The 27,082-nt window shown below is 45.5% G+C and overlaps 1 protein-coding gene across 1 annotated transcript in view; it reads right to left on the reverse strand.

The window, feature by feature from the left end:
• cog6 (component of oligomeric golgi complex 6) overlaps positions 1 to 27,082 on the reverse strand; it is a 171,333-nt gene that overhangs the window by 74,932 nt on the left and 69,319 nt on the right. Inside the window, exon 8 of the mRNA XM_052468857.1 lies at positions 7,958 to 8,086. Coding sequence (XP_052324817.1) covers positions 7,958 to 8,086 — 129 coding nt within the window. The remainder of the gene's footprint in view (positions 1 to 7,957; positions 8,087 to 27,082) is intronic.

Here is a 27,082-nt window from a genome sequence, read left to right on the forward strand (position 1 = left end):
ACAATCAATCCTCCTCCTCCCCTCCTTTAGACCCTCCTACCACCCTCCTCCTCCTCTCCCTCCCTTACAGAACCCTCCTACCACCCTCCTCCTCCTCCCCCTCCCTTACAGAACCCTCCTACAATCCTCCTCCTCCTCCCTTACAGAACCCTCCTACCACCCTCCTCCTCCCCATCCCTTACAGAACCCTCCTACCATCCTCCTCCTCCTCCCTCCCTTATAGACCCCTCCTACCACCCTCCTCCTCCTCCTCCTTACAGAACCCTCCTACCACCCTCCTCCACCTCCCTTACAGAACCCTCCTACCACCCTCCTCCTCCTCCACCCTCCCTTACAGAACCCTCCTACCACCCTCCTCCTCCTCCTCCTCCCTTACAGAACCCTCCTACAATCCTCCTCCTCCTCCCCCTCCCTTAGACCCCTCCTACCACCCTCCTCCTCCTCTCCCTCCCTTACAGAACCCTCCTACCACCCTCCTCCTCCCCTCCCTTACAGAACCACTCCTTACCACCCTCCTCCTCCTCCCCATCCCTTACAGAACCCTCCTACAATCCTCCTCCTCCTCCTCCCTTATAGACCCCTCCTACCACCCTCCTCCTCCTCCTCCCTCTCTTACAGAACCCTCCTACCACCTTCCTCCTCCTCCTCCCCCCCTTACCGAACCTCCTACCACCCTCCTCCTCCTCCCTTGGAACCCTCCTACCACCCTCCTCCTCCCCCTCCCTTACAGAACCCTCCTACCACCCTCCTCCTCCCCCTCCCTTACAGAACCCTCCTACCACCCTCCTCCTCCTCCCCTACCTTATAGACCCTCCTACCACCCTCTCCTGCCACTCCCTTACAGAACCCTCCTACCACCCTCCTCCTCCTCCACCTCCCTTACAGAACCCTCCTACCACCCTCCTCCTCCTCCCCTCCCTTACAGAACCCTCCTACAATCCTCCTCCTCCCCCCTTACAGAACCCTCCTACCACCCTCCTCCTCCCTCCCCTACAGAACCCTCCTACCACCCTCCTCCTCCTCCACCCTCCCTACAGAACCCTCCTACCACCCTCCTCCTCCTCCACCTCCTTTACAGAACCCTCCTACAATCCTCCTCCTCCTCCCCTCCCTTACAGAACCCACCTACCACCCTCCTCCTCCCCCCTTACAGAACCCTCCTACAATCCTCCTCCTCCTCCTTACAGAACCCTCCTACCACCCTCCTCCTCCCCTCCTTACAGAACCCTCCTACCACCCTCCTCCTCCCCATCCCTTACAGAACCCTCCTCCTCCTCCCCCTCCCTTAGACCCTCCTACCACCCTCCTCCTCCTCCCTCCCTTACAGAACCCTCCACCACCCTCCTCCACCTCCCCTTACAGAACCCTCCTACCACCCTCCTCCTCCCCCTCCCTTGCAGAACCCTCCTACAATCCTCCTCCCCCTCCCTTACAGAACCCTCCTTACCACCCTCCTCCTCCTCCCCATCCCTTACAGAACCTCCTACAATCCTCCTCCTCCCCCTCCTTATAGACCCCTCCTACCACCCTCCTCCTCCTATCCTCTCTTACAGAACCCTCCTACCACCTTCCTCCTCCTCCCTCCCCCTTACCGACCCTCCTGCCACCCTCCTCCTCCCCCTACAGAACCTCCTACCACCCTCCTCCTCCCCTCCCTTACAGAACCCTCCTACCACCCTCCTCCTCCTCCTCCCTTACAGAACCCTCCTACAATCCTCCTCCTCCTCCCCCTCCCTTATAGACCCCTACTACCACCCTCTCCTGCCACTCCCTTACAGAACCCTCCTACCACCCTCCTCCTCTTCCACCTCCCTTACAGAACCCTCCTGCCACCTTCATCCTTCCTTCCTGCTCCTTACAGAACCCTCCTACAACTCCTCTCTCCTCCCTCCCTTACAGAACCCCTCCTACCACCCTCCTCCTCCCCTCCTTACAGAACCCTCCTACCACCCTCCTCCTCCTCCACCCTCCCTTACAGAACCCTCCTACCACCCTCCTCCTCCTCCACCTCCCTTACAGAACCCTCCTACAATCCTCCTCCTCCTCCCTTAGACCCCTCCTACAACCCTCCTCCTCCTCTCCCTCCCTTACAGAACCCTCCTACCACCTTCCTCCACCTCCCCCTCCCTTACCGAACCCTCCTACAATCCTCCTCCTCCTCCCCCTCCCTTATAGACCCCTCCTACCACCCTCCTCCTCCTCTCCCTCTCTTACAGAACCCTCCTACCACCTTCCTCCTCCTCCCCCTCCCTACCGAACCCTCCTACCACCTCCTCCTCCTCCCTTACAGAACCCTCCTACCCCCTCCTCCTCCCCCTCCCTTACAGAACCCTCCTACCACCCTCCTCCTCCCCCCTCCCTTACAGAACCCTCCTACCACCCCTCCTCCTCCTCCCCTCCCTTATAGACCACTCCTACCACCCTCTCCTGCCACTCCTTACAGAACCCTCCTACCACCCTCCTCCTCCTCCACCTCCTTTACAGAACCCTCCTCCTCCTCCCCTCCCTTGGAACCCTCCTACAGTCCTCCTCCTCCTCCCTTACAAAACCCTCCTACAATCCTCCCCCTCCCCTCCCTTACAGAACCCTCCTGCCACCCTCCTCCTCCTCCTTACAGAACCCTCCTACCACCCTCCTCCTCCTCCACCCTCCCTTACAGAACCCTCCTACCACCCTCATCCTCCACCTCCCTTACAGAACCCTCCTACAGTCCTCCTCCTCCTCCCCTCCCCCAGACCCCCTCCTACCACCCTCCTCCTCCTCTCCCTCCCTTACAGAACCCTCCTACCACCTTCCTCCTCCTCCCCTCCCATACCGGACCCTCCTACCACCCTCCTCCCCCCTCCTTACAGAACCCTTCTACCACCCTCCTCCTCCCCCTCTCCCTTACAGAACCCTCCTACCACCCTCTCCTGCCCCTCCCTTACAGAACCCTCCTACCACCCTCCTCCTCCTCCACCTCCTTACAGAACCCTCCTCCCACCCTCCTCCTCCTCCTCCCTTCCCTTACAGAACCCTCCTACCACCCTCCTCCTCCCCTCCTTACCGAACCCTCCTATCACCCTCCTCCTCCCCTCCCTTACAGAACCCTCTTACCACCCTCCTCCTCCACCTCCCATACAGAACCCTCCTACCACCCTCCTCCTCCTCCCCCATCCCTTACGGAACCCTCCTACAATCCTCCTCCTCCTCCCCTCCCTTAGACCCCTCCTACCACCCTCCTCCTCCTCTCCCTTCCTTACAGAACCCTCCTACCACCTTCCTCCTCCTCCCCTCCTTGCCGAACCCTCCTATCACCCTCCCTCCTCCCCTCCCTTACAGAACCCTCTTACCACCCTCCTCCCTCCTCCCTTACAGAACCCTCCTACCACTCCTCCTCCTCCCCCTCCCTTATAGACCCTCCTACCACCCTCTCCTGCCCCTCCCTTACAGAACCCTCCTACCACCCTCCTCCTCCTCCCTTACAGAACCCTTCTACCACCCTCTCCTGCCCCTCCCTTACAGAACCCTCCTACCACCCTCCTCCTCCTCCCCCTCCCTTACAGAACCCTCCTATAATCCTCCTCCCCTCCCCTCCCTTACAGAACCCTCCTACCACCCTCTTCCTCCCCCTCCCTTACTGAACCCTCCTACAATCCTCCTCCTCCCCCTCCCTTACTGAACCCTCCTACAATCCTCCTCCTCCTCCCCCTCCCTTAGACCCCTCCTACCACCCTCCTCCTCCTCCTCCCTTACAGAACCCTCCTACCACCTTCCTCCTCCTCCTCCTCTTACCGAACCCTCCTACCACCCTCCTCCTCCCCTCCTTACAGAATCCTTGCCACCCTCCTCCTCCCCTCCTTACAGAACCCTCCTACCAACCTCCTCCTCCTCCTCCCTTATAGAACACTCCTACCACCCTCTCCTGCCCCTCCTTACATACAGAACCCTCCTACCACCCTCCTCCCCCTCCCTTATAGACCCCTCCTACCACCCTCTCCTGCCCCTCCCTTACAGAACCCTCCTACCACCCTCCTCCTCCCCCCCCCTTACAGAACCCTCCTACCACCCTCCTCCTCCTCCCTCCCTTACAGAACCCTCCTACCACCCTCCTCCTCCCCCTCCCTTACAGATTCCTTCTACCACCCTCCTCCTCCCCCTCCCTTACAGAACCCTCCTACCACCCTCTCCTGCCCCTCCCTTACAGAACCCTCCTACCACCCTCCTCCTCCTCCACCTCCCTTACAGAACCCTCCTCCCACCCTCCTCCTCCTCCCCCTCCCTTACAGAACCCTCCTACCACCCTCCTCATCCCCTCCCTTACAGAACCCTCCTACCACCCTCCTCCTCCTCCACCCTCCCTTACAGAACCCTCCTACCACCCTCCTCCTCCTCCCCATCCCTCACAGAACCCTCCTACAATCCTCCTCCTCCTCCCCCTCCCTTAGACCCCTCCTACCACCCTCCTCCTCCTCTCCCTTCCTTACAGAACCCTCCTACCACCTTCCTCCTCCTCCCCCTCCCTTACCGAACCCTCCTATCACCCTCCTCCTCCCCTCCCTTACAGAACCCTCTTACCACCCTCCTCCTCCCCCTCCCTTACAGAACCCTCCTACCACCCCCTCCTCCTCCCCCTCCCTTATAGACCCCTCCTACCACCCTCTCCTGCCCCTCCCTTACAGAACCCTCCTACCACCCTCCTCCTCCTCCCTTACAGAACCCTTCTACCACCCTCTCCTGCCCCTCCCTTACAGAACCCTCCTACCACCCTCCTCCTCCTCCCCCTCCCTTACAGAACCCTCTATAATCCTCCTCCTCCTCCCTCCCTTACAGAACCCTCCTACCACCCTCTTCCTCCCCCTCCCTTACTGAACCCTCCTACAATCCTCCTCCTCCCCCTCCCTTACTGAACCCTCCTACAATCCTCCTCCTCCTCCCCCTCCCTTAGACCCCTCCTACCACCCTCCTCCTCCTCTCCCTCCCTTACAGAACCCTCCTACCACCTTCCTTCTCCTCCCCCTCCCTTACCGAACCCTCCTACCACCCTCCTCCTCCCCCTCCCTTACAGAACCCTCCTACCAACCTCCTCCTCCTCCCCCTCCCTTATAGAACACTCCTACCACCCTCTCCTGCCCCTCCCTTACAGAACCCTCCTACCACCCTCCTCCTCCCCCTCCCTTATAGACCCCTCCTACCACCCTCTCCTGCCCCTCCCTTGCAGAACCCTCCTACCACCTTCCTCCTCCCCCTCCCTTACAGAACCCTCCTACCACCCTCCTCCCCTCCCTTACAGAACCCTCCTACCACCCTCCTCCTCCCCCTCCCTTACAGAACCCTTCTACCACCCTCCTCCTCCCCCTCCCTTACAGAACCCTCCTACCACCCTCTCCTGCCCCTCCCTTACAGAACCCTCCTACCACCCTCCTCCTCCTCCACCTCCCTTACAGAACCCTCCTCCCACCCTCTTCCTCCCCCTCCCTTACTGAACCCTCCTACAATCCTCCTCCTCCCCCTCCCTTACTGAACCCTCCTATCACCCTCCTCCTCCCCCTCCCTTACAGAACCCTCTTACCACGCTCCTCCTCCCCTCCCTTACAGAACCCTCCTACCACCCCCTCCTCCTCCCCTCCTTATAGACCCTCCTACCACCCTCTCCTGCCCCTCCCCTTACAGAACCCTCCTACCACCCTCCTCCTCCTCCTTACAGAACCCTTCTACCACCCTCTCCTGCCCCTCCCTTACAGAACCCTCCTACCACCCTCCTCCTCCTCCCCCTCCCTTACAGAACCCTCCTATAATCCTCCTCCTCCCCTCCCTTACAGAACCCTCCTACCACCCTCTTCCTCCCCCTCCCTTACTGAACCCTCCTACAATCCTCCTCCTCCCCTCCTTACTGAACCCTCCTACAATCCTCCTCCTCCTCCCTTACGGAACCCTCTTACCACCCTCCTCCTCCCCCTCCCTTACAGAACCCTCCTACCACCCTCCTCCTCCTCCCTCCCTTACAGAACCCTCTTACCACCCTCCTCCTCCTCCCCCTCCCTTACAGAACCCTCCTACCGCCCTCCTCCTCCTCCCCCTCCCTTATTGACCCCTCCTACCACCCTCTCCTGCCCTCCCTTACAGAACCCTCCTACCACCCTCCTCCTCCTCCACCTCCCTTACAGAACCCTTCTACCACCCTCTCCTGCCCCTCCCTTACAGAACCCTCCTACCACCCTCCTCCTCCTCCACCTCCCTTACAGAACACTCCTACCACCCTCCTCCTCCTCCCCCTCCCTTACAGAACCCTCCTATAATCCTCCTCCTCCTCCCCCTCCCTTACAGAACCCTCCTACCACCCTCTTCCTCCCCCTCCCTTACTGAACCCTCCTACCATCCTCCTCCTCCCCCTCCCTTACTGAACCCTCCTACAATCCTCCTCCTCCCCTCCCTTACGGAACCCTCTTACCACCCTCCTCCTCCCCCTCCCTTACAGAACCCTCTTACCACGCTCCTCCTCCCCCTCCCTTACAGAACCCTCCTACCACCCCCCTCCTCCTCCCCCTCCCTTATAGACCCCTCCTACCACCCTCTCCTGCCCCTCCCTTACAGAACCCTCCTACCACCCTCCTCCTCCTCCCTTACAGAACCCTTCTACCACCCTCTCCTGCCCCTCCCTTACAGAACCCTCCTACCACCCTCCTCCTCCTCCCCCTCCCTTACAGAACCCTCCTATAATCCTCCTCCTCCCCTCCCTTACAGAACCCTCCTACCACCCTCTTCCTCCCCCTCCCTTACTGAACCCTCCTACAATCCTCCTCCTCCCCCTCCCTTACTGAACCCTCCTACAATCCTCCTCCTCCCCCTCCCTTACGGAACCCTCTTACCACCCTCCTCCTCCCCCTCCCTTACAGAACCCTCCTACCACCCTCCTCCTCCTCCCCCTCCCTTACAGAACCCTCTTACCACCCTCCTCCTCCTCCCCTCCCTTACAGAACCCTCCTACCGCCCTCCTCCTCCTCCCCCTCCCTTATTGACCCCTCCTACCACCCTCTCCTGCCCCTCCCTTACAGAACCCTCCTACCACCCTCCTCCTCCTCCACCTCCCTTACAGAACCCTTCTACCACCCTCTCCTGCCCCTCCCTTACAGAACCCTCCTACCACCCTCCTCCTCCTCCACCTCCCTTACAGAACACTCCTACCACCCTCCTCCTCCTCCCCCTCCCTTACAGAACCCTCCTATAATCCTCCTCCTCCTCCCCCTCCCTTACAGAACCCTCCTACCACCCTCTTCCTCCCCCTCCCTTACTGAACCCTCCTACAATCCTCCTCCTCCCCCTCCCTTACTGAACCCTCCTACAATCCTCCTCCTCCCCCTCCCTTACAGAACCCTCTTACCACCCTCCTCCTCCCCTCCCTTACAGAACCCTCCTACCACCCTCCTCCTCCTCCCCCTCCCTTACAGAACCCTCTTACCACCCTCCTCCTCCTCCCCTCCCTTACAGAACCCTCCTACCACCCTCCTCCTCCTCCCCTCCCTTACAGAACCCTCCTACCACCCTCCCCTCCTCCTCCCCTTACAGAACCCTCCTACCACCCTCCTCCTCCTCCCCCTACCTTACAGAACCCTAACCCCCTCTCCTTCTCCCTCTCCCTTACAGAACCCTCCTACCACCCTCCTCCTCCCCCTCCCTTACAGAACCCTCCTACCACCCTCCTCCTCCTCCCTTACAGAACCCTCCCCCCTCTCCTTCTCCCTTATAGATTCCCTGGAAGGAAGAAAGGTTTCTCTGTAAGTGTCAGCCTCCTCCTAATTCACTTAGGGTTTTACTGCCTTGAACTGAGAACCACACTGGCCAGCACAGACATGGTGCCTATTCTCTAACAAGCCTGCCTGGTTGGACAATGCAGACCCTATTCCCTACATAGTGCCGTACTCTTGGCCAGATCTACAGAGCCCTATGTGGCAACTGTGTGTGTGTGTCGAGCTAGTACCTCATAGGGTCGTGGGAGTGCATCTCTATGGGTCGAGGCGTGCCCCCTGGACCCCCTCTGGTCAGGGCATCAATGAACCCCCGCACCACCACACACCTCCGAGCTGTCCCAAACTCATCCAAGGTGTACCTGAGAGACAAAGAGAGAAAGAGAGAAAGAGAGACAGAGAGAGAGAGAGAGAGAGAGAGAGAGAGAGAGAGAGAGAGAGAGAGAGAGAGAGAGAGAGAGAGAGAGAGAGAGAGAGAGAGAGAGAGAGAGAAAGAGAGAGAGAGAGAGCCAGAGAGACAAAGAGAGAGAGACAGAGAGAGAGAGAGAGAGAGAGAGCCAGAGAGACAAAGAGAGAGAGCCAGAGAGACAAAGAGAGAGAGACAGAGAGAGAGAGAGAGAGAGAGAGAGAGAGACAGAGAGAGAAAGAGAGAGAGAGACAGAGAGAAAGAGAGAGAGAGAGAGACAGAGAGAGAGAGAGAGGGAGACAAAGAGAGAGAGAGAGAGCCAGAGAGACAAAGAGAGAGAGAGAGATTCACTATGGTGAATCACTAAAACAATACAGAAATACACTACGGAAAAAGAAGGAACAGCATGTCAGAAATCAGCTCAATGCAATTGAAGAATCCATAGACTCTAACCACTTCTGGGAAAATTGGAAAACACTAAACAAACAACAACACGAAGAATTATCTATCCAAAATGGAGATGTATGGGTAAACCACTTCTCCAATCTTTTTGGTTCTATAACAAAGAACAAAGAGCAAAAACATATACATAATCAAATACAGATCTTAGAATCAACTATTAAAGACTACCAGAACCCACTGGATTCTCCAATTACATTGAATGAGTTACAGGACAAAATAAAAACCCTCCAACCCAAAAAGGCCTGTGGTGTCGATGGTATCCTCAATGAAATTATAAAATATACAGACAACAAATTCCAATTGGCTATACTAAAACTCTTTAACATCATACTTAGCTCTGGCATCTTCCCCAATATTTGGAACCGAGGACGGATCACCCCAATCCACAAAAGTGGAGACAAATTTGACCCCAATAACTACCGTGGAATATGTGTCAACAGTAACCTTGGGAAAATCCTCTGCATTATTATTAACAGCAGACTCGTACATTTCCTCAATGAAAACAATGTACTGAGCAAATGTCAAATTGGCTTTTTACCAAATTACCGTACAACAGACCATGTATTCACCCTGCACACCCTAATTGACAACCAAACAAACCAAAACAAAGGCAAAGTCTTCTCATGCTTTGTTGATTTCAAAAAAGCCTTCGACTCAATTTGGCATGAGGGTCTGCTATACAAACTGATGGAAAGTGGTGTTGGGGGTAAAACATACGACATTATAAAATCCATGTACACAAACAACAAGTGTGCGGTTAAAATTGGCAAAAAACACACATTTCTTCACACAGGGTCGTGGGGTTAGACAGGGATGCAGCTTAAGCCCCACCCTCTTCAACATATATATCAACGAATTGGCGCAGGCACTAGAAAAGTCTGCAGCACCCGGCCTCCCCCTGCTAGAATCCGAAGTCAAATGTCTGCTGTTTGCTGATGATCTGGTGCTTCTGTCCCCAACCAATGAGGGCCTACAGCAGCACCTAGATCTTATGCACAGATTCTGTCAGACCTGGGCCCTGACAGTAAATCTCAGTAAGACCAAAATAATGGTGTTCCAAAAAAGGTCCAGTCATCAGGACCACAAATACAAATTCCATCTAGACACTGTTGCCCTAGAGCACACAAAAACTATACATACCTTGGCCTAAACATCAGCGCCACAGGTAACTTCCACAAAGCTGTGAACGATCTGAGAGACAAGGCAAGAAGGGCATTCTATGCCATCAAAAGAAACATAAATTTCAACATACCAATTAGGATTTGGCTAAAAATACTTGAATCAGTCATAGAGCCCATTGCCCTTTATGGTTGTGAGGTCTGGGGTCAGCTCACCAACCAAGACTTCACAAAATGGGACAAACACCAAATTGAGACTCTGCACGCAGAATTCTGCAAAAATATCCTCCGTGTACAACGTAAAACACCAAATAATGCATGCAGAGCAGAATTAGGCCGATACCCACTAATTATCAAAATCCAGAGAAGAGCCGTTAAATTCTACAACCACCTAAAAGGAAGCGATTCACAAACCTTCCATAACAAAGCCATCACCTACAGAGAGATGAACCTGGAGAAGAGTCCCCTAAGCAAGCTGGTCCTGGGGCTCTGTTCACAAACACAAACACACCCTACAGAGCCCCAGGACAACAGCACAATTAGACCCAACCAAATCATGAGAAAACAAAAAGATAATTACTTAACACATTGGAAAGAATTAACAAAAAAACAGAGCAAACTAGAATGCTATTTGGCCCTACACAGAGAGTACACAGCGGCAGAATACCTGACCACTGTGACTGACCCAAAATTAAGGAAAGCTTTGACTATGTACAGACTCAGTGAGCATAGCCTTGCTATTGAGAAAGGCCGCCGTAGGCAGACATGGCTCTCAAGAGAAGACAGGCTATGTGCTCACTGCCCACAAAATGAGGTGGAAACTGAGCTGCACTTCCTAACCTCCTGCCCAATGTATGACCATATTAGAGACATATTTCCCTCAGATTAAATACAGACGCACAAAGAATTTGAAAACAAACCCACATTTTGATAAACTCCCATATCTACTGGGTGAAATACCACAGTGTTCCGTTACAGCAGTAAGATTTGTGACCCGTTGCCACGAGAAAAGGGCAACCAGTGAAGAACAAACACCATTGTAAATACAACCCATATTTATGTCTATTTATTTTCCCTTTTGTACTTTAACTATTTGCACATCATTACAACACTGTATATAGACATAATATGACATTTGTAATATCTTATACTATCTTATATACTATCTTAAATCTTATATTACTGTTACTATATTACTGTTATATATTACTGTTACTATATTACTACTGTTATATTTCTGTTATATATTACTACTGTTATATATTACTGTTGCTATATTACTGTTATATAATACTGTTATATATTACTGTTATATATTACTGTTATATATTACTGTTATATATTACTGCTGCTATATTACTGTTATATATTACTGTTATATATTATTGTTATATATTATTGCTGCTATATTACTGTTATATATTACTACTGTTATATTACTGTTATATATTACTGTTATATATTACTGTTATATAATACTGCTGCTATATTACTGTTATATATTACTGTTATATATTACTATTGTTATATTACTGTTATATAATACTGCTGCTATATTACTGTTATATATTACTGTTATATAATACTGCTGCTATATTACTGTTATATATTACTGTTATATATTACTGCTGCTATATTACTGTTATATATTACGACTGTTATACATTACTGTTATATATTACTACTGTTATATATTACTACTGTTATATATTACTGCTGCTATATTACTGTTATATACTACTGCTGCTATATTACTGTTACTATAGTACTGTTACTATAGTACTGTTGCTATAGTACTGTTGCTATATTACTGTTACTATATTACTGTTATATATTACTGTTACTATAGTACTGTTGCTATATTACTGTTACTATAGTACTGTTACTATAGTACTGTTACTATAGTACTGTTACTATAGTACTGTTACTATAGTACTGTTACTATATTACTGTTACTATAGTACTGTTACTATAGTACTGTTGCTATAGTACTGTTACTATAGTACTGTTACTATATTACTGTTACTATAGTACTGTTACTATATTACTGTTACTATAGTACTGTTACTATAGTACTGTTACTATAGTACTGTTACTATAGTACTGTTGCTATAGTACTGTTACTATAGTACTGTTACTATATTACTGTTACTATAGTACTGTTACTATATTACTGTTACTATAGTACTGTTACTATAGTACTGTTACTATAGTACTGTTGCTATAGTACTGTTGCTATAGTACTGTTGCTATAGTACTGTTGCTATAGTACTGTTGCTATAGTACTGTTGCTATAGTACTGTTGCTATAGTACTGTTACTATAGTACTGTTGCTATAGTACTGTTGCTATAGTACTGTTGCTATAGTACTGTTACTATAGTACTGTTACTATAGTACTGTTGCTATAGTACTGTTGCTATAGTACTGTTGCTATAGTACTGTTGCTATAGTACTGTTGCTATAGTACTGTTACTATAGTACTGTTACTATATTACTGTTACTATATTACTGTTACTATAGTACTGTTACTATAGTACTGTTGCTATAGTACTGTTGCTATAGTACTGTTACTATAGTACTGTTACTATAGTACTGTTGCTATAGTACTGTTACTATATTACTGTTACTATATTACTGTTGCTATAGTACTGTTGCTATAGTACTGTTGCTATAGTACTGTTGCTATAGTACTGTTACTATAGTACTGTTACTATAGTACTGTTGCTATAGTACTGTTACTATAGTACTGTTACTATAGTACTGTTACTATAGTACTGTTACTATAGTACTGTTACTATAGTACTGTTACTATAGTACTGTTACTATAGTACTGTTACTATAGTACTGTTACTATAGTACTGTTGCTATAGTACTGTTACTATAGTACTGTTACTATATTACTGTTACTATAGTACTGTTGCTATAGTACTGTTGCTATAGTACTGTTGCTATAGTACTGTTGCTATAGTACTGTTGCTATAGTACTGTTGCTCTCTGCTGCTATGTGCCAACCAGGGGAATAGGGATGAGAGACAGACAAAACACAACACATCCGTGAGTGAGAAGACCACAAGACTGAGAGTGTGTGTGTGTGTGTCTGTGTGTGTGTGTCTGTGTGTGTGTGTCTGTGTTTTGGAGCCGGAGGTCAAGGTAGACAGACAGACAACCCTGTCCATGTGTCTGTCTGTCTGAGAAGAGGTGTGTTTTATGGCTTGTTTGGGGGGGAAGACAACCCTGTCAGACTAAACATTGTTGCTGCCAGTCAGGGAGGGGGACAGGAGGGGGTGTATAACAGGAACAGCAGTCTACCACCCCCACATCCCCTGGCCTTGGCTGAGGAACGTGGGAGAGACAGAGAGAGAGGGAGACAGAGAGACAGAGAGAGAGACAGAGAGAGAGACAGAGAGAGAGACAGAGAGAGAGAGAGAGAGAGAGAGAGAGAGAGAGAGAGAGAGAGAGAGAGAGAGAGAGAGGGGGAGGGAGGGAGGGAGGGGGAGGGGAAGGGGGAGGGAGGGAGGGAGGGAGGGAGGGAGGGAGGGGAAGGAAGGCAGGAAGGACAGAGGATAAGGAGAGGAAGGGAGGTGTGACCGTCAGTAAGAAAACATGTTGTAACAATGTATATAAACACAGGATATATGCCTGTCTACGGTAGGACCAGGGGGCTAACATGAGTCAGGAACTCCTGGTGTACTTTTAACAGTCAGACTAACCTCTCTGGTGTAATGATTATCTCTGTTGTACTGTTAAACAGTCAGACTAACCTCTCTGGTGTACTGTTAAAAGTCAGATTAACCTCTCTGTTGTAATGATTATCTCTGGTGTTCTGTTAACAGTCAGACTAACCTCTCTGGTGTAATGATTATCTCTGGTGTACTGTTAAACAGTCAGACTAACCTCTCTGGTGTAATGATTATCTCTGGTGTTCTGTTAACAGTCAGACTAACCTCTCTGTTGTAATGATTATCTCTGGTGTTATGTTAACAGTCAGATTAACCTCTCTGTTGTAATGATTATCTCTGGTGTTATGTTAACAGTCAGACTAACCTCTCTGTTGCAATGATTATCTCTGGTGTTCTGTTAACAGTCAGACTAACCTCTCTGTTGTAATGATTATCTGGTGTTCTGTTAACAGTCAGACTAACCTCTCTGGTGTAATGATTATCTCTGGTGTTCTGTTAACAGTCAGACTAACCTCTCTGGTGTGTAATCAGATTAACTCTATTGTAATGATTATGTTAAAACAGTCAGACTAACCTCTCTGGTGTAATGATTATCTATGTTGTACTGTTAAACAGTCAGACTAACCTCTCTGGTGTAATGATTATCTATGGTGTTCTGTTAACAGTCAGATTAACCTCTCTGGTGTTATGTTAACAGTCAGATTAACCTCTCTGTTGTGATGATTATCTCTGGTGTTCTGTTAACAGTCAGACTAACCTCTCTGGTGTAATGATTATCTCTGGTGTACTGTTAACAGTCAGACTAACCTCTCTGGTGTTCTGTTAACAGTCAGACTAACCTCTCTGGTGTTCTGTTAACAGTCAGACTAACCTCTCTGGTGTTCTGTTAACAGTCAGACTAACCTCTCTGGTGTTCTGTTAACAGTCAGATTAACCTCTCTGGTGTAATGATTATCTCTGGTGTTCTGTTAACAGTCAGATTAACCTCTCTGGTGTTCTGTTAACAGTCAGATTAACCTCTCTGTTGTAATGATTATCTGGTGTTCTGTTAACAGTCAGACTAACCTCTCTGTTGTAATGATTATCTGGTGTTCTGTTAACAGTCAGACTAACCTCTCTGGTGTAATGATTATCTCTGGTGTCCTGTTAACAGTCAGACTAACCTCTCTGTTGTAATGATTATCTCTGGTGTTCTGTTAACAGTCAGACTAACTTCTCTGGTGTAATGATTATCTCTGGTGTTCTGTTAACAGTCAGATTAACCTCTCTGGTGTTCTGTTAACAGTCAGACTAACCTCTCTGGTGTTCTGTTAACAGTCAGATTAACCTCTCTGTTGTAATGATTATCTATGTTGTACTGTTAAACAGTCAGACTAACCTCTCTGGTGTACTGTTAACAGTCAGATTAACCTCTCTGTTGTAATGATTATCTCTGGTGTTCTGTTAACAGTCAGACTAACTTCTCTGGTGTAATGATTATCTCTGGTGTTCTGTTAACAGTCAGATTAACCTCTCTGGTGTAATGATTATCTATGTTGTACTGTTAAACAGTCAGACTAACCTCTCTGGTGTAATGATTATCTCTGGTGTTATGTTAACAGTCAGACTAACCTCTCTGTTGTAATGATTATCTCTGGTGTTCTGTTAACAGTCAGACTAACCTCTCTGGTGTAATGATTATCTCTGGTGTTCTGTTAACAGTCAGACTAACCTCTCTGGTGTACTGTTAACAGTCAGACTAACCTCTCTGGTGTATTGTTAACAGTCAGACTAACCTCTCTGGTGTTCTGTTAACAGTCAGACTAACCTCTCTGGTGTTCTGTTAACAGTCAGACTAACCTCTCTGGTGTTCTGTTAACAGTCAGACTAACCTCTCTGGTGTTCTGTTAACAGTCAGACTAACCTCTCTGGTGTATTGTTAACAGTCAGACTAACCTCTCTGGTGTACTGTTAACAGTCAGACTAACCTCTCTGGTGTACTGTTAACAGTCAGACTAACCTATCTGGTGTTCTGTTAACAGTCAGACTAACCTCTCTGTTGTAATGATTATCTCTGGTGTTCTGTTAACAGTCAGACTAACCTCTCTGGTGTAATGATTATCTCTGGTGTTCTGTTAACAGTCAGACTAACCTCTCTGGTGTACTGTTAACAGTCAGACTAACCTCTCTGGTGTATTGTTAACAGTCAGACTAACCTCTCTGTTGTAATGATTATCTCTGGTGTACTGTTAACAGTCAGACTAACCTCTCTGTTGTAATGATTATCTCTGGTGTACTGTTAACAGTCAGACTAACCTCTCTGGTGTACTGTTAACAGTCAGACTAACCTCTGGTGTACTGTTAACAGTCAGACTAACCTCTGGTACTGTTAACAGTCAGACTAACCTCTCTGGTGTTCTGTTAACAGTCAGACTAACCTCTCTGTTGTAATGATTATCTCTGGTGTTCTGTTCACAGTCAGATTAACCTCTCTGGTGTACTGTTAACAGTCAGACTAACCTCTCTGTTGTAATGATTATCTCTGGTATTCTGTTAACAGTCAGATTAACCTCTCTGGTGTAATGATTATCTCTGGTGTTCTGTTAACAGTCAGATTAACCTCTCTGTTTATAATGATTATCTCTGGTGTACTGTTAACAGTCAGACTAACCTCTCTGTTGTAATGATTATCTCTGGTGTACTGTTAACAGTCAGACTAACCTCTCTGGTGTACTGTCAACAGTCAGACTAACCTCTCTGGTGTACTGTTAACAGTCAGACTAACCTCTCTGTTGTAATGATTATCTCTGGTGTACTGTTAACAGTCAGACTAACCTCTCTGTTGTAATGATTATCTCTGGTGTACTGTTAACAGTCAGACTAACCTCTCTGGTGTACTGTTAACAGTCAGACTAACCTCTCTGGTGTAGTGTTAACAGTCAGACTAACCTCTCTGTTGTAATGATTATCTCTGGTGTACTGTTCACAGTCAGATTAACCTCTCTGGTGTACTGTTAACAGTCAGACTAACCTCTCTGTTGTAATGATTATCTCTGGTGTTCTGTTAACAGTCAGATTAACCTCTCTGGTGTTCTGTTAACAGTTAGACTAACCTCTCTGTTGTAATGATTATCTCTGGTGTTATGTTAACAGTCAGACTAACCTCTCTGTTGTAATGATTATCTCTGGTGTTCTGTTAACAGTCAGATTAACCTCTCTGGTGTAATGATTATCTCTGGTGTTCTGTTAACAGTCAGATTAACCTCTCTGTTGTAATGATTATCTCTGGTGTTCTGTTAACAGTCAGACTAACCTCTCTGGTGTAATGATTATCTCTGGTGTTCTGTTAACAGTCAGACTAACCTCTCTGTTGTAATGATTATCTCTGGTGTTCTGTTAACAGTCAGACTAACCTCTCTGGTGTACTGTTAACAGTCAGATTAACCTCTCTGTTGTAATGATTATCTCTGGTGTTCTGTTAACAGTCAGACTAACCTCTCTGGTGTAATGATTATCTCTGGTGTTCTTTTATAGTTAGACTAACCTCTCTGTTGTAATGATTATCTCTGGTGTTCTGTTAACAGTCAGACTAACCTCTCTGGTGTAATGATTATCTCTGGTGTTCTGTTAACAGTCAGACTAACCTCTCTGTTGTAATGATTATCTCTGGTGTTCTGTTAACAGTCAGACTAACCTCTCTGGTGTAATGATTATCTCTGGTGTTCTGTTAACAGTCAGACTAACCTCTCTGGTGTAATGATTATCTCTGGTGTACTGTTAACAGTCAGACTAACCTCTCTGGTGTAATGATTATCTCTGGTGTTCTGTTAACAGTCAGACTAACCTCTCTGGTGTTCTGTTAACAGTCAGACTAACCTCTCTGGTGTTCTGTTAACAGTCAGACTAACCTCTCTGGTGTAATGATTATCTCTGGTGTTCTGTTAACAGTCAGACTAACCTCTCTGTTGCAATGATTATCTCTGGTGTACTGTTAACAGTCAGACTAACCTCTCTGGTGTAATGATTATCTCTGGTGTTCTGTTAACAGTCAGACTAACCTCTCTGTTGTAATGATTATCTCTGGTGTTCTGTTAACAGTCAGACTAACCTCTCTGTTGTAATGATTATCTCTGGTGTTCTGTTAACAGTCAGACTAACCTCTCTGGTGTACTGTTAACAGTCAGACTAACCTCTGTTGTAATGATTATCTCTGGTGTACTGTTAACAGTCAGACTAACCTCTCTGGTGTACTGTTAACAGTCAGACTAACCTCTCTGGTGTACTGTTAACAGTCAGACTAACCTCTCTGTTGTAATGATTATCTCTGGTGTACTGTTAACAGTCAGACTAACCTCTCTGGTGTTCTGTTAACAGTAAGACTAACCTCTCTGGTGTACTGTTAACAGTCAGACTAACCTCTCTGTTGTAATGATTATCTCTGGTGTTCTGTTCACAGTCAGATTAACCTCTCTGGTGTACTGTTAACAGTCAGACTAACCTCTCTGTTGTAATGATTATCTCTGGTGTTCTGTTAACAGTCAGACTAACCTCTCTGTTGTAATGATTATCTCTGGTGTACTGTTAACAGTCAGACTAACCTCTCTGGTGTACTGTTAACAGTCAGACTAACCTCTCTGGTGTTCTGTTAACAGTCAGACTAACCTCTCTGGTGTAATGATTATCTCTGGTGTTCTGTTAACAGTCAGACTAACCTCTCTGTTGCAATGATTATCTCTGGTGTTCTGTTAACAGTCAGACTAACCTCTCTGGTGTACTGTTAACAGTCAGACTAACCTCTCTGTTGTAATGATTATCTCTGGTGTTCTGTTAACAGTCAGATTAACCTCTCTGGTGTTCTGTTAACAGTCAGACTAACCTCTCTGTTGTAATGATTATCTCTGGTGTTCTGTTAACAGTCAGACTAACTTCTCTGGTGTACTGTTAACAGTCAGATTAACCTCTCTGGTGTTCTGTTAACAGTCAGACTAACCTCTCTGGTGTAATGATTATCTCTGGTGTTCTGTTAACAGTCAGATTAACCTCTCTGGTGTAATGATTATCTATGTTGTACTGTTAAACAGTCAGACTAACCTCTCTGTTGTAATGATTATCTCTGGTGTTCTGTTAACAGTCAGACTAACCTCTCTGTTGTAATGATTATCTCTGGTGTTCTGTTAACAGTCAGACTAACCTCTCTGGTGTTCTGTTAACAGTAAGACTAACCTCTCTGGTGTACTGTTAACAGTCAGACTAACCTCTCTGTTGTAATGATTATCTCTGGTGTTCTGTTCACAGTCAGATTAACCTCTCTGGTGTACTGTTAACAGTCAGACTAACCTCTCTGTTGTAATGATTATCTCTGGTGTTCTGTTAACAGTCAGATTAACCTCTCTGGTGTAATGATTATCTCTGGTGTTCTGTTAACAGTCAGATTAACCTCTCTGGTGTAATGATTATCTCTGGTGTTCTGTTAACAGTCAGACTAACCTCTCTGTTGTAATGATTATCTCTGGTGTACTGTTAACAGTCAGACTAACCTCTCTGGTGTTCTGTTAACAGTCAGACTAACCTCTCTGGTGTAATGATTATCTCTGGTGTTCTGTTAACAGTCAGACTAACCTCTCTGTTGCAATGATTATCTCTGGTGTTCTGTTAACAGTCAGACTAACCTCTCTGGTGTACTGTTAACAGTCAGACTAACCTCTCTGTTGTAATGATTATCTCTGGTGTTCTGTTAACAGTCAGATTAACCTCTCTGGTGTTCTGTTAACAGTCAGACTAACCTCTCTGTTGTAATGATTATCTCTGGTGTTCTGTTAACAGTCAGACTAACTTCTCTGGTGTACTGTTAACAGTCAGATTAACCTCTCTGGTGTTCTGTTAACAGTCAGACTAACCTCTCTGGTGTAATGATTATCTCTGGTGTTCTGTTAACAGTCAGATTAACCTCTCTGGTGTAATGATTATCTATGTTGTACTGTTAAACAGTCAGACTAACCTCTCTGTTGTAATGATTATCTCTGGTGTTCTGTTAACAGTCAGACTAACCTCTCTGTTGTAATGATTATCTCTGGTGTTCTGTTAACAGTCAGACTAACCTCTCTGGTGTTCTGTTAACAGTCAGACTAACCTCTCTGGTGTACTGTTAACAGTCAGATTAACCTCTCTGTTGTAATGATTATCTCTGGTGTTCTGTTAACAGTCAGACTAACCTCTCTGGTGTAATGATTATCTCTGGTGTTCTTTTATAGTTAGACTAACCTCTCTGTTGTAATGATTATCTCTGGTGTTCTGTTAACAGTCAGACTAACCTCTCTGGTGTAATGATTACCTCTGGTGTTCTGTTAACAGTCAGACTAACCTCTCTGGTGTAATGATTATCTCTGGTGTTCTGTTAACAGTCAGACTAACCTCTCTGGTGTTCTGTTAACAGTCAGACTAACCTCTCTGGTGTTCTGTTAACAGTCAGACTAACCTCTCTGGTGTAATGATTATCTCTGGTGTTCTGTTAACAGTCAGACTAACCTCTCTGTTGCAATGATTATCTCTGGTGTACTGTTAACAGTCAGACTAACCTCTCTGGTGTAATGATTATCTCTGGTGTTCTGTTAACAGTCAGACTAACCTCTCTGTTGTAATGATTATCTCTGGTGTTCTGTTAACAGTCAGACTAACCTCTCTGTTGTAATGATTATCTCTGGTGTTCTGTTAACAGTCAGACTAACCTCTCTGGTGTACTGTTAACAGTCAGACTAACCTCTCTGTTGTAATGATTATCTCTGGTGTACTGTTAACAGTCAGACTAACCTCTCTGGTGTACTGTTAACAGTCAGACTAACCTCTCTGGTGTACTGTTAACATTCAGACTAACCTCTCTGTTGTAATGATTATCTCTGGTGTACTGTTAACAGTCAGACTAACCTCTCTGGTGTTCTGTTAACAGTCAGACTAACCTCTCTGGTGTACTGTTAACAGTCAGACTAACCTCTCTGTTGTAATGATTATCTCTGGTGTTCTGTTCACAGTCAGATTAACCTCTCTGGTGTACTGTTAACAGTCAGACTAACCTCTCTGTTGTAATGATTATCTCTGGTGTTCTGTTAACAGTCAGATTAACCTCTCTGGTGTAATGATTATCTCTGGTGTTCTGTTAACAGTCAGATTAACCTCTCTGGTGTAATGATTATCTCTGGTGTTCTGTTAACAGTCAGACTAACCTCTCTGTTGTAATGATTATCTCTGGTGTACTGTTAACAGTCAGACTAACCTCTCTGGTGTACTGTTAACAGTCAGACTAACCTCTCTGGTGTTCTGTTAACAGTCAGACTAACCTCTCTGGTGTAGTGATTATCTCTGGTGTTCTGTTAACAGTCAGACTAACCTCTCTGTTGCAATGATTATCTCTGGTGTACTGTTAACAGTCAGACTAACCTCTCTGGTGTAATGATTATCTCTGGTGTTCTGTTAACAGTCAGACTAACTTCTCTGGTGTAATGATTATCTCTGGTGTTATGTTAACAGTCAGATTAACCTCTCTGGTGTAATGATTATCTCTGGTGTTCTGTTAACAGTCAGACTAACTTCTCTGGTGTAATGATTATCTCTGGTGTTCTGTTAACAGTCAGATTAACCTCTCTGGTGTAATGATTATCTATGTTGTACTGTTAACAGTCAGACTAACCTCTCTGGTGTAATGATTATCTCTGGTGTACTGTTAACAGTCAGACTAACCTCTCTGGTGTATTGTTAACAGTCAGACTAACCTCTCTGGTGTTCTGTTAACAGTCAGACTAAATGATTCTCTGGTGTTCTGTTAACAGTCAGACTAACCTCTCTGGTGTTCTGTTAACAGTCAGACTAACCTCTCTGGTGTTCTGTTAACAGTCAGACTAACCTCTCTGGTGTTCTGTTAACAGTCAGACTAACCTCTCTGGTGTTCTTGTTAACAGTCAGACTAACCTCTCTGGTGTACTGTTAACAGTCAGACTAACCTCTCTGGTGTACTGTTAACAGTCAGACTAACCTCTGGTGTTCTGTTAACAGTCAGACTAACCTCTGTTGTAATGATCAGACTAACCTCTGGTGTTCTGTTAACAGTCAGACTAACCTCTCTGGTGTAATGATTATCTCTGGTGTTCTGTTAACAGTCAGACTAACCTCTCTGGTGTACTGTTAACAGTCAGACTAACCTCTCTGGTGTATTGTTAACAGTCAGACTAACCTCTCTGTTGTAATGATTATCTCTGGTGTACTGTTAACAGTCAGACTAACCTCTCTGTTGTAATGATTATCTCTGGTGTACTGTTAACAGTCAGACTAACCTCTCTGGTGTACTGTTAACAGTCAGACTAACCTCTCTGGTGTACTGTTAACAGTCAGACTAACCTCTCTGGTGTACTGTTAACAGTCAGACTAACCTATCTGGTGTTCTGTTAACAGTCAGACTAACCTCTCTGTTGTAATGATTATCTCTGGTGTTCTGTTCACAGTCAGATTAACCTCTCTGGTGTACTGTTAACAGTCAGACTAACCTCTCTGTTGTAATGATTATCTCTGGTGTTCTGTTAACAGTCAGATTAACCTCTCTGGTGTAATGATTATCTCTGGTGTTCTGTTAACTGTCAGATTAACCTCTCTGTTTATAATGATTATCTCTGGTGTACTGTTAACAGTCAGACTAACCTCTCTGTTGTAATGATTATCTCTGGTGTACTGTTAACAGTCAGACTAACCTCTCTGGTGTACTGTCAACAGTCAGACTAACCTCTCTGGTGTACTGTTAACAGTCAGACTAACCTCTCTGTTGTAATGATTATCTCTGGTGTACTGTTAACAGTCAGACTAACCTCTCTGTTGTAATGATTATCTCTGGTGTACTGTTAACAGTCAGACTAACCTCTCTGGTGTACTGTTAACAGTCAGACTAACCTCTCTGGTGTAGTGTTAACAGTCAGACTAACCTCTCTGTTGTAATGATTATCTCTGGTGTACTGTTAACAGTCAGACTAACCTCTCTGGTGTAATGATTATCTCTGGTGTTCTGTTAACAGTCAGACTAACCTCTCTGGTGTTCTGTTAACAGTCAGACTAACCTCTCTGGTGTAATGATTATCTCTGGTGTTCTGTTAACAGTCAGACTAACCTCTCTGTTGCAATGATTATCTCTGGTGTACTGTTAACAGTCAGACTAACCTCTCTGGTGTAATGATTATCTCTGGTGTTCTGTTAACAGTCAGACTAACTTCTCTGGTGTTCTGTTAACAGTCAGACTAACCTCTCTGGTGTAATGATTATCTCTGGTGTTCTGTTAACAGTCAGACTAACCTCTCTGGTGTTCTGTTAACAGTCAGACTAACCTCTCTGGTGTAATGATTATCTCTGGTGTTCTGTTAACAGTCAGACTAACCTCTCTGTTGCAATGATTATCTCTGGTGTACTGTTAACAGTCAGACTAACCTCTCTGGTGTAATGATTATCTCTGGTGTTCTGTTAACAGTCAGACTAACTTCTCTGGTGTAATGATTATCTCTGGTGTTATGTTAACAGTCAGATTAACCTCTCTGGTGTAATGATTATCTCTGGTGTTCTGTTAACAGTCAGATTAACCTCTCTGGTGTTCTGTTAACAGTCAGACTAACCTCTCTGGTGTTCTGTTAACAGTCAGATTAACCTCTCTGTTGTAATGATTATCTATGTTGTACTGTTAAACAGTCAGACTAACCTCTCTGGTGTAATGATTATCTCTGGTGTTATGTTAACAGTCAGACTAACCTCTCTGTTGTAATGATTATCTCTGGTGTTCTGTTAACAGTCAGACTAACCTCTCTGGTGTAATGATTATCTCTGGTGTTCTGTTAACAGTCAGACTAACCTCTCTGGTGTAATGATTATCTCTGGTGTACTGTTAACAGTCAGACTAACCTCTCTGGTGTATTGTTAACAGTCAGACTAACCTCTCTGGTGTTCTGTTAACAGTCAGACTAACCTCTCTGGTGTTCTGTTAACAGTCAGACTAACCTCTCTGGTGTTCTGTTAACAGTCAGACTAACCTCTCTGGTGTTCTGTTAACAGTCAGACTAACCTCTCTGGTGTTCTGTTAACAGTCAGACTAACCTCTCTGGTGTATTGTTAACAGTCAGACTAACCTCTCTGGTGTACTGTTAACAGTCAGACTAACCTATCTGGTGTTCTGTTAACAGTCAGACTAACCTCTCTGTTGTAATGATTATCTCTGGTGTTCTGTTAACAGTCAGACTAACCTCTCTGGTGTAATGATTATCTCTGGTGTTCTGTTAACAGTCAGACTAACCTCTCTGGTGTACTGTTAACAGTCAGACTAACCTCTCTGGTGTATTGTTAACAGTCAGACTAACCTCTCTGTTGTAATGATTATCTCTGGTGTACTGTTAACAGTCGGACTAACCTCTCTGTTGTAATGATTATCTCTGGTGTACTGTTAACAGTCAGACTAACCTCTCTGGTGTACTGTTAACAGCCAGACTAACCTCTCTGGTGTACTGTTAACAGTCAGACTAACCTCTCTGGTGTACTGTTAACAGTCAGACTAACCTATCTGGTGTTCTGTTAACAGTCAGACTAACCTCTCTGTTGTAATGATTATCTCTGGTGTTCTGTTCACAGTCAGATTAACCTCTCTGGTGTACTGTTAACAGTCAGACTAACCTCTCTGTTGTAATGATTATCTCTGGTGTTCTGTTAACAGTCAGATTAACCTCTCTGGTGTAATGATTATCTCTGGTGTTCTGTTAACTGTCAGATTAACCTCTCTGTTTATAATGATTATCTCTGGTGTACTGTTAACAGTCAGACTAACCTCTCTGTTGTAATGATTATCTCTGGTGTACTGTTAACAGTCAGACTAACCTCTCTGGTGTACTGTCAACAGTCAGACTAACCTCTCTGGTGTACTGTTAACAGTCAGACTAACCTCTCTGTTGTAATGATTATCTCTGGTGTACTGTTAACAGTCAGACTAACCTCTCTGTTGTAATGATTATCTCTGGTGTACTGTTAACAGTCAGACTAACCTCTCTGGTGTACTGTTAACAGTCAGACTAACCTCTCTGGTGTAGTGTTAACAGTCAGACTAACCTCTCTGTTGTAATGATTATCTCTGGTGTACTGTTCACAGTCAGATTAACCTCTCTGGTGTACTGTTAACAGTCAGACTAACCTCTCTGTTGTAATGATTATCTCTGGTGTTCTGTTAACAGTCAGATTAACCTCTCTGGTGTAATGATTATCTCTGGTGTTCTGTTAACAGTCAGATTAACCTCTCTGGTGTAATGATTATCTCTGGTGTTCTGTTAACAGTCAGATTAACCTCTCTGTTGTAATGATTATCTCTGGTGTTCTGTTAACAGTCAGACTAACCTCTCTGGTGTAATGATTATCTCTGGTGTTCTGTTAACAGTCAGACTAACCTCTCTGGTGTAATGATTATCTCTGGTGTTCTGTTAACAGTCAGACTAACCTCTCTGTTGTAATGATTATCTCTGGTGTTCTGTTAACAGTCAGACTAACCTCTCTGTTGTAATGATTATCTCTGGTGTTCTGTTAACAGTCAGACTAACCTCTCTGGTGTTCTGTTAACAGTCAGACTAACCTCTCTGGTGTACTGTTAACAGTCAGACTAACCTCTCTGGTGTTCTGTTAACAGTCAGACTAACCTCTCTGGTGTTCTGTTAACAGTCAGACTAACCTCTCTGGTGTTCTGTTAACAGTCAGACTAACCTCTCTGGTGTTCTGTTAACAGTCAGACTAACCTCTCTGGTGTATTGTTAACAGTCAGACTAACCTCTCTGGTGTAGTGTTAACAGTCAGACTAACCTCTCTGTTGTAATGATTATCTCTGGTGTACTGTTCACAGTCAGATTAACCTCTCTGGTGTACTGTTAACAGTCAGACTAACCTCTCTGTTGTAATGATTATCTCTGGTGTTCTGTTAACAGTCAGATTAACCTCTCTGGTGTAATGATTATCTCTGGTGTTCTGTTAACAGTCAGATTAACCTCTCTGTTGTAATGATTATCTCTGGTGTTCTGTTAACAGTCAGATTAACCTCTCTGTTGTAATGATTATCTCTGGTGTTCTGTTAACAGTCAGACTAACCTCTCTGGTGTACTGTTAACAGTCAGACTAACCTCTCTGTTGTAATGATTATCTCTGGTGTACTGTTAACAGTCAGACTAACCTCTCTGGTGTACTGTTAACAGTCAGACTAACCTCTCTGGTGTACTGTTAACAGTCAGACTAACCTCTCTGTTGTAATGATTATCTCTGGTGTACTGTTAACAGTCAGACTAACCTCTCTGGTGTTCTGTTAACAGTCAGACTAACCTCTCTGGTGTACTGTTAACAGTCAGACTAACCTCTCTGTTGTAATGATTATCTCTGGTGTTCTGTTCACAGTCAGATTAACCTCTCTGGTGTACTGTTAACAGTCAGACTAACCTCTCTGTTGTAATGATTATCTCTGGTGTTCTGTTAACAGTCAGATTAACCTCTCTGGTGTAATGATTATCTCTGGTGTTCTGTTAACAGTCAGACTAACCTCTCTGTTGTAATGATTATCTCTGGTGTACTGTTAACAGTCAGACTAACCTCTCTGGTGTACTGTTAACAGTCAGATTATCTCTGGTGTTCTGTTAACAGTCAGACTAACCTCTCTGGTGTAATGATTATCTCTGGTGTTCTGTTAACAGTCAGACTAACCTCTCTGTTGCAATGATTATCTCTGGTGTACTGTTAACAGTCAGACTAACCTCTCTGGTGTAATGATTATCTCTGGTGTTCTGTTAACAGTCAGACTAACCTCTCTGTTGTAATGATTATCTCTGGTGTTCTGTTAACAGTCAGACGAACCTCTCTGTTGTAATGATTATCTCTGGTGTTCTGTTAACAGTCAGACTAACCTCTCTGGTGTACTGTTAACAGTCAGACTAACCTCTGGTGTACTGTTAACAGTCAGACTAACCTCTCTGGTGTACTGTTAACAGTCAGACTAACCTCTCTGTTGTAATGATTATCTCTGGTGTACTGTTAACAGTCAGACTAACCTCTCTGGTGTTCTGTTAACAGTCAGACTAACCTCTCTGTTGTAATGATTATCTCTGGTGTTCTGTTAACAGTCAGATTAACCTCTCTGGTGTAATGATTATCTCTGGTGTTCTGTTAACAGTCAGACTAACCTCTCTGGTGTAATGATTATCTCTGGTGTTCTGTTAACAGTCAGACTAACCTCTCTGTTGTAATGATTATCTCTGGTGTTCTGTTAACAGTCAGACTAACCTCTCTGGTGTACTGTTAACAGTCAGACTAACCTCTCTGTTGTAATGATTATCTCTGGTGTACTGTTAACAGTCAGACTAACCTCTCTGGTGTACTGTTAACAGTCAGACTAACCTCTCTGGTGTACTGTTAACAGTCAGACTAACCTCTCTGTTGTAATGATTATCTCTGGTGTACTGTTAACAGTCAGACTAACCTCTCTGGTGTAATGATTATCTCTGGTGTTCTGTTAACAGTCAGACTAACCTCTCTGGTGTAATGATTATCTCTGGTGTTCTGTTAACAGTCAGACTAACTTCTCTGGTGTAATGATTATCTCTGGTGTTCTGTTAACAGTCAGACTAACCTCTCTGTTGCAATGATTATCTCTGGTGTACTGTTAACAGTCAGACTAACCTCTC

Source organism: Oncorhynchus keta, chromosome 18 (genome assembly GCF_023373465.1).
Source record: "Oncorhynchus keta strain PuntledgeMale-10-30-2019 chromosome 18, Oket_V2, whole genome shotgun sequence".
Taxonomy (NCBI): domain Eukaryota; kingdom Metazoa; phylum Chordata; class Actinopteri; order Salmoniformes; family Salmonidae; genus Oncorhynchus; species Oncorhynchus keta.